Source organism: Anoplopoma fimbria, chromosome 14, assembly GCF_027596085.1.
Source record: "Anoplopoma fimbria isolate UVic2021 breed Golden Eagle Sablefish chromosome 14, Afim_UVic_2022, whole genome shotgun sequence".
NCBI lineage: Eukaryota > Metazoa > Chordata > Actinopteri > Perciformes > Anoplopomatidae > Anoplopoma > Anoplopoma fimbria.
The window spans coordinates 13024474-13032070 of record NC_072462.1 but is presented as its reverse complement, the minus strand read 5'-3'; the positions used below and the strand labels follow the sequence as shown (position 1 = coordinate 13032070).

Here is a 7597-nt window from a genome sequence, read left to right as displayed (position 1 = left end):
TCCAAACTTCTATTTGTGGCCTGTGGGGGCCGTAATGCGCCTTTGCTACGTCTAGGCTGCAAGAACCTAAAGACGGAGAAGGAAAAGAAGAAGAGGAGGGGAAGCCGTGAAAGCAGCCATAGACGGCCAGAATGGCGGAAAATACCAATATTACCGTGGTAGATGCCCCTGCAAATTTTAAATCATTTGTATGGCAGCATTTTGGGTACCCGGCCGAAATGATAAATGGGAGTAGAGTCACTGACAAAACACGGACAATATGCAAGCATTGTATGAAAATAATGCCGTACACCGCGGCTAATACGAGCACGATGCAGTCATATACAGCACCACCACAGCTCGGTACTCAAAAAACTTTTTTAAATTGTAGTTTAAGTTTCTAAGTTAAAGTTCTAAGTTTAAGTTAAGTTCTTAAGTGTTTAAGTTATAATATAATATATAATAATCGGTTAAATAAAAGTCTGTTCCAGTCATATATTTTGTCATTGTAGTTTTCTTAAAATATCGTCTCGTCTCGATCTCGTGAACCCAATATCGTGTCTCGTCTCGTGAGCTGAGTGTATCGTCACACCCCTACTGAACAGAATAGAACTGAACTGAAGAGAATGACCCTAAGATGTTTTTTCTGAAATTAATTTTGAATAGAATGAGAGGGCCATGTGTGTGTGCCTGACAGAGAAGGGAGGGGGGAGAGACAGTGTGTTCATATTTAGACATACATTGTAGTTCATGGATTAACCTTGATATGGATGAAGTTTTCAGTATTCCTGTTGTATGACTGATGGTACTATTCAGTAGTACGAGTGTTTACACATGACTTTTCTGTATTTTTTTTTTTCAATAGAATAGAACAGAATCGAACAGGCCCCAAATATGTGAACCTTAAATGTGTGTGTGTGTGTGTGTGTGTGTGTGTGTGTGTGTGTGTGTGTGTGTGTGTGTGTGTGTGTGTGAGAGAGATTCTGTTACTGTTGTCAATTCCAGTCTTCTGCCAAAAATAAAGTGTTATGGTTAAAATTAATCCTTTCTTCAAGACTGACTTCATTACCTAGAAAAAGATGAACTTGTAAAAAATATATGCAGACCTTTCAAAATGGTTGCATGTAGAAGTACTAACAGTATGAGGCTAGGTTTATTTGTCTCAAGGGCAAATGTCCTGCAGGACTAGCAGACATAAACACTTGTATTTATCTATTCTTCTACTGGGAGAGCACCTGAGGAAGTGGCTGACTGGGAGCCCAAAGCTGAATATTCAAAACCACCAATATACAAAAGGGATTAATAGACATGGCAGGTAAATGAACTCAAGGGAAAATAAAGAAATGGCTCCTACACAGTGCAGACATGATTTTATGTTTGGCACGCGTAATTTTACCATTTACCTTAATGACCATAGATATGGCATCTGAATGGATGTTGATCATTCACATTCTGAAGGAATTCTTATGCAATTATAGAAAACACTGATGAGGTAGTGTAATCAGTTTTCCTTGGTGTTACAAACAATTGTTATATGACTATGTGAGTTAGAACTATTTTTTTTCCCATAAATTGCTCCCCGCACCTCCGCCCCCCCTCTGGACCTATTGCCCCCCCTCTGCCACCCCAGGGCAAAATCTCTAGAACCGCCACTGGAGTGGGCACGCTCAGCTCCTGGCAAATGTTCGGTTTGTGGATGGGGACCGTATTAGAGAGAATTTTCTATTTTGCAAACCGCTGCCAAACAAAACGACAGGAGAAGAAATTTATCGTGTGACAAATGAGTATCTTGAAAAGGGAGGATTGAGTTGGAAGAACTGTATTAGTATCTGTACGGATGGTGCGGCTGCAATGACGGGCTGTGCCAAAGGTTTCATTAGCAGGGCCAAACAGCAAAACCCTGACATCCGCACAACCCACTGCTTCCTTCACAGAGAGGCACTTGCTGCAAAGACGCTCCCAAAAGAACTTTCGGACGTACTTGACAGAGCAGTGGACATTGTTAATTTCATAAAAGCGCGCCCGTTAAAGAGCCGCCTGTTTTCGATTCTGTGCAAGGAAATGGGGGCAGAGCATCAGAGCTTGTTGCTACACACGTCAGTCCGCTGGCTGTCACGGGGGAAGGTTTTGGGCCGATTGTACGAGTTAAGAGAAGAACTCAGAGTCTTCTTGACAGAAGAGAAATCTGCATATGCAGAGCTGCTCGCAGATGAGCAATGGTGCGTAAAACTCGCGTATTTGGCTGACATCTTCAAGCACCTCAATGAGCTGAACATTAAAATGCAAGGCAAAGAAGAAAACCTCCTCTCCTCGTCTGACAAACTGCGTGGCTTCAGATCTAAGCTCACACTCTGGCGTTCCTTTGTGGAACAGGGCAGGCTGGATATGTTTCCCCTGTGCAATGTGCATGTAAACAGCAGCACGCTTTCTGACCTCATAGCCCAGCATCTGAAATCTCTTGACGAGCGATTTAATCATTATTTTCCATCGGAGTGTTATGCACAGTTTGACTGGGTCCGTGATCCATGGAGTTCACGCGCACTGGAGAGCGCAACGGACTGGCCACTGCCAACACAGGAGCAACTGATGGAGATCAGGGAAGACCGCACATTGAAAATGAGATTTGGTGACATGGAATTGGACAGGTTTTGGATATCAGTGGAAAAAGAGTATCCAGTGGCTTCAAGTAGCGCTGTTGCTATTTTGCTTCCCTTCTCCACAACTTATCTGTGCGAACTGAGCTTTTCAAGCCTGACATACATCAAGAACAAGTACAGGGAGCGACTGAGGACTGTGGACCAGGAGCTCCGTGTCTGCCTCTCATCCATCCCTGCCAGGATAGGCCGGTTGTGTGCGTCGCACCAGGCTCACGTCTCTCATTGATTGTGAGTCACACCCCCTCTCTCTCCCCTCTCTCTCTCAATTGCGGCTTATTTGTGTGCGTATGCGCGCTGCATGCGCGAATGTGGACCTCTCTCTCCCTCTCTCATTGCGGATTATTGTTTGCGTGTGCGTGCGTTTGCGTGTGTGTGTGTGTGTGTGTGTGTGTGCGTGCGCGTATGGCACGGATGGAAACAAGCACTATGATGGAAAAACATTCCTGCTATCTCTGCACTTCATTTGAGTTCTCCTGGTCTCAATTTGTTGGGTTCTTGTATTGCCTGTGTTGCTGTATAGCTTGGGCGGTCCACCTCTTATGGTTTTATGGCATTTGTGTCTCTGATTTATTGTTTTGTGAAGCACTTAGTAAACCTGTGTTTTTAAAGGTGCTATAAAGTTGCTATGAAGTTGTTATTATTATTAATATTTACAGTTGTATTATGCTCTGTTCATTACTGTCCTGTCTAAATAAACAGGACATTTGCATTTACGTTTAGGCTATGCAGTGTCGTTTTTAATCATATTTTACACTGGGGTGCCTTGAGATTTTATGCACTTTTGAAAGGTGCCCTGGCTGAAAAAAGTTTGAGAAAGGCTGATCTAGACCAGTGGTTCTCAACTGGTGGGTCGTGACCCAAAAGTGGGTCGCAGACCCGTTCTGGATGGGTCGCGGACAGCTGGTCAAAAAAAGTAAATAATATTTAATGCGCATCTGATGTTTGACATGTCTTTTATTTTGGAAAATTATTTATTTTGAAAGGCACGCATCAGACACGTGCAGCCGCTTAGGCGCGGTAGCCATGGTAACTGCCATTTGATTGACGCTCACTTTAAATTTGTGTTGCGATGGCGAAGCGTAAATATGACCCGGCGTATTTAAAATGCGGATTTTCGTTCATTGAGGATAATAAGGGACAGAAACCCCAGTGTGTTATATGTAATGAAGTGCTTGCAAATGAGAGCATGAAACCATCAAAACTGAAGCGCCATTTGGATACTAAACATCCTGCATGTAAAGACAAGCCGGTGGAGTTTTTTCAAAGACACCTCCAGAAGCTGAGGAGTTCACAGAAGTGTCTGACAGCGTCTTGCTCCAAACAAGAGGAAGCTCTCCGTGCCTCTTACCACGTAGCTCACCGTATTGCGAAGGCGAAGAAACCCCACACAATAGCCGAAGAGCTTATTTTACCTGCAGCCATGGATATGGTGAGAGAGGTGCTGGGTCAATCAGCGGCAGACAGGTTGAAAACCATACCGCTGTCCAATGATACTGTAGCTCGACGTATTCAGGACATGTCTTGTAATATTAAAGAACAGACCACAGCCCGCGTCCAAGCAAGCCCCTACTATGCCCTGCAGATGGACGAATCCACCGATATAGCTAGCCATGCTATTTTGTTGGTTTATGTGAGACACGTATGGGATGGTGATGTGCAGGAACAGTTTCTCTGCAGCAGAGATCTCCCTACCACTACAAAGGCAGAGGACATTTTCAACACTGTGGATTTGTATTTGAGCTCAGTGGGCCTGAGCTGGGAATACTGCGTGGGAATCACAACTGATGGCGCTGCTGCCATGACCGGGAAACATTCCGGTGTGGTGAAGCAAATTCTGGAGAGAGCACCTGATGCGACGTGGAACCACTGTTTTTTGCACCGTGAAGCGCTGGCGGCCAAGGATATGGTGCCGGTGCTCGACGAGGCCATGAAAGATGTAATCAAAGTGGTGAACCACATAAAACGTAGTGCAAAAAACAGCCGCTGCTTCTCAAAGCTGTGTAAAGATTTGGGCTCCGAGCACATGCAAGTGTTGTATCACTCAGAAGTCCGCTGGCTATCGCGGGGTAAGGTGTTGTCACGTTTTTATGAACTTAAAACAGAAATCGCCACCTTCCTCTCAGAGAATAACTCCCCATATGCTGAACTGTTTGACAACGAAATCTGGCTGGCACGAGTTGCATATCTTGCTGATGTGTTTGAGCACCTCAACGCATTAAACGTCTCTATGCAAGGAAGAAGACACAATATTTTTGAACAGTCCGACAAAATCGCTGCGTTCAAGAAAAAAAAAATCACACTGTGGGTAAATCATTTATCCAAAGACAGACTGGACATGTTTCCCAATGCTTGCCATGAAGTACAGCAGCTGGACACCGCGGCCACAAGTGACTTAAAAAAACCCTCAGTGCGCATCTTACTAAACTTCAAGCTCGGTTTGACCACTACTTCCCTGAGAAATACAGAGATAATGATGCTTGGATACGCGACCCCTTCCGCATCGACATGGAAAGCATCACGTTGCCGAGCAACGAAGAGCATCAGCTGGTGGAGCTATCATGTGACCAGACGATGAAAAAGAGATTTGGCGAGGTAGCCCTTTCCCACTTCTGGTGCAGCGATGTGATGAGTGAGTATCCATCCCTCGTAGGGCTGGGCGATTTTTTCGGTTTAATCGATTAATTTGCATTTTTTCTTTCCTACGGTTTGTGAAATGGCTGAACCGAAAAATCGCGATTTAAAAACAGTTCTAGACTCTTCCGATTTGTTTTGCTGAATAGACTCCGTAGTAGCCTCCTCTCTCACTTTCCAGAACGCGCGCAAAACTCAGCCTACTGCAATCACATTCACCTCGCCCCCGACAGACTTGGGGGAGAGCCGGGTCGATTGAAACACTTTTCAGTTAAACGTCTTTTGCAAAGATGACGTTATGTATACAAATAATTTGTGATCAACAACTCACATGTGTGTTCTCTTAGTTACAAGTGTAATTTAATACATAATGATCGAGCTGTTTTTTAACTTTGAACGTAAGTTGACATCCGTTTCAAAAGCCCCGACTAGTCGGGACGTTTGAAACACACATGCAGGACGAATGAAACAGCATATTTTAAAAAATAATAAAAAAATTTGCGGGGTTGGTCAGTCTTGCCGTGGTTTTCGAGGAAATCGCTGTGTTTCAATCGACCCTGATCTCCCCTACCATAACAATGTCCACGAACACCGATGAAGAAGAACTCGTTCATAAAAAGGGTGCTACTTCAGTCGTATGGAAGTGGTTCGGGTACAAGCGGACAGACATAGAACAAACATCTGTACTTTGTAAGGTTTGTAGAAAGTTGATCGCGGCAAAACATGGGAACACAACCAACTTATTCCAGCACCTGCGACAGAGACATGCAGTGGAATGGCAGGAGTGTGTAGCACTAAAAGATGCAGATCCGAGCTCAAGCCACAAAGCGCCTGTAAAAAAGCAGGTAACCTTGGCAGCAGCATTTTCAGCAGTCATTCCTTATGACAAGAAAGGGCCCCGGTGGCAGGCGATCACAGATGCGGTGACATATCACATCGCAAAAGATATGGTCCCCATCTATACCGTAGAAAAAAACGGGTTCATTAAGATGCTGCAAACGATAGACCCAAAATATCAACTGCCCAGCCGCAAGCATTTCGCCACAGTTGCATTGCCTAATTTATACAACATAACAAGAGCTGGAGTCGCAGAGCAGCTGCAAAACATCGTTTATTTTTCCACCACTACCGACCTATGGTCCAGCCGAACCACACACCCATATTTGAGTCTGACTGTGCATTTTATTGACGGAGAATGGACCCTGCGAGGCAAGTGCCTGCAGACATCGTACTTCCCGGACGACCACACTGGCGAAGTAATAGCCCAAGGGTTACAAGACTCGCTGGCCTCCTGGAAGCTTCGAGAAGACCGTCTTGTTTGCATGACTACGGACAGCGGTACCAACATGATTAAAGCCTTGAGACTGACTGAGTGGCCCAACCTCCAATGCTTTGGACACAGACTGCACAACGCCATCAGTAAGTGCAATTTATTTATTTAAAAAGGGACAGTGTGCAATTACATTGGACATATAAATGCACCAGATTTAGTTAAAAAACTATTCAATGCATAACAAAGTGCTACATGTATGTATAAAAACGAATTGAATGGATTGATGCAGTTGCATATTAGGTTGCACTGAGTTACATTATGATGTGTTCAAGCTCTATTCAGTAAAAAAAAAAGTGTGTGTGTGTGTGTGTGTGTGTGTGTGTGTGTGTGTGTGTGTGTGTGGGCTACGCATTAATTAAATTATACCAGTACAGTGTGAAACATTTTCTTTTCTTTGTCAAACAGAATTAAGCTTAATTAAGAAGTGTTAGACTATCATAATGTGTAAGATAATGCATGTGTTCCTGCGGACACACTAGGCTATGTGTTAAAGAGAGACACATGCATAAAATAATTTAACACTGTAACCCTCTCTCCTCCCACTGGTTTGACTAGTCTGTGCTACAGCCATCTCCTTGTATTGTCATAGTTTTTTTTCTTGTGTTTGTCTGTCATGGAAAAATACAATAATATTTAAATCATTAAAAAAAGACTATCACAATGTGTGAATGCAGTTCTTGTCACATTGATTAAATGGTGCTATTCTAAAATGTTCCTTTTTGGTTTCCTCCCTTTTTCTTTCCTTTTTACAGTGAAGTATGAAAGATCCACGGATTGACCGTGCCATCGGTGTTTGCAAAAAAGTTGTAAGTGCCTTTTCCTTCAGTTGGAAGAAGAGAAGAGATATGGCAGTGGTACAGGCTGAGCTCGGTCTACCATCTCACAACCTCATCACCGAGTCCCTAACCAGGTGGGGTTCGAGACAACTGATGGTAGAACGAGTGTTGGAACAGGAGAAGGCCATAGCACAGGTCCTGGGAGCAGACAAGAAAAGCAG

The 7597-nt window shown here is 44.0% G+C and overlaps 1 protein-coding gene across 1 annotated transcript; it reads left to right on the top strand.

Annotated features, from left to right (window-relative positions):
• Positions 1-3822: 3822 nt before the first annotated feature.
• LOC129102797 (protein FAM200B-like) lies at positions 3823-7378 on the top strand. Its single transcript, XM_054613066.1, has 4 exons — positions 3823-5023; positions 5068-5265; positions 6462-6686; positions 7353-7378. The coding sequence occupies exons 1-4, from the start codon at positions 3823-3825 to the stop codon at positions 7376-7378; spliced, it is 1650 nt and encodes a 549-aa protein (XP_054469041.1).
• The last annotated feature ends 219 nt before the right edge of the window (positions 7379-7597 follow it).

Excerpts from the sequence above, each read along its gene's own strand:
- LOC129102797 (XM_054613066.1), top strand. The coding sequence starts at position 3,823 with ATGAAACCATCAAAACTGAAGCGCCATTTGGATACTAAACATCCTGCA. Across the intron at positions 5,266-6,461 it reads CTGGTGCAGCGATGTGATGA|AATGGACCCTGCGAGGCAAG; the intron begins GTGAGTATCCAT and ends TTATTGACGGAG. Across the intron at positions 6,687-7,352 it reads CAGACTGCACAACGCCATCA|TGAAGTATGAAAGATCCACG; the intron begins GTAAGTGCAATT and ends TCCTTTTTACAG.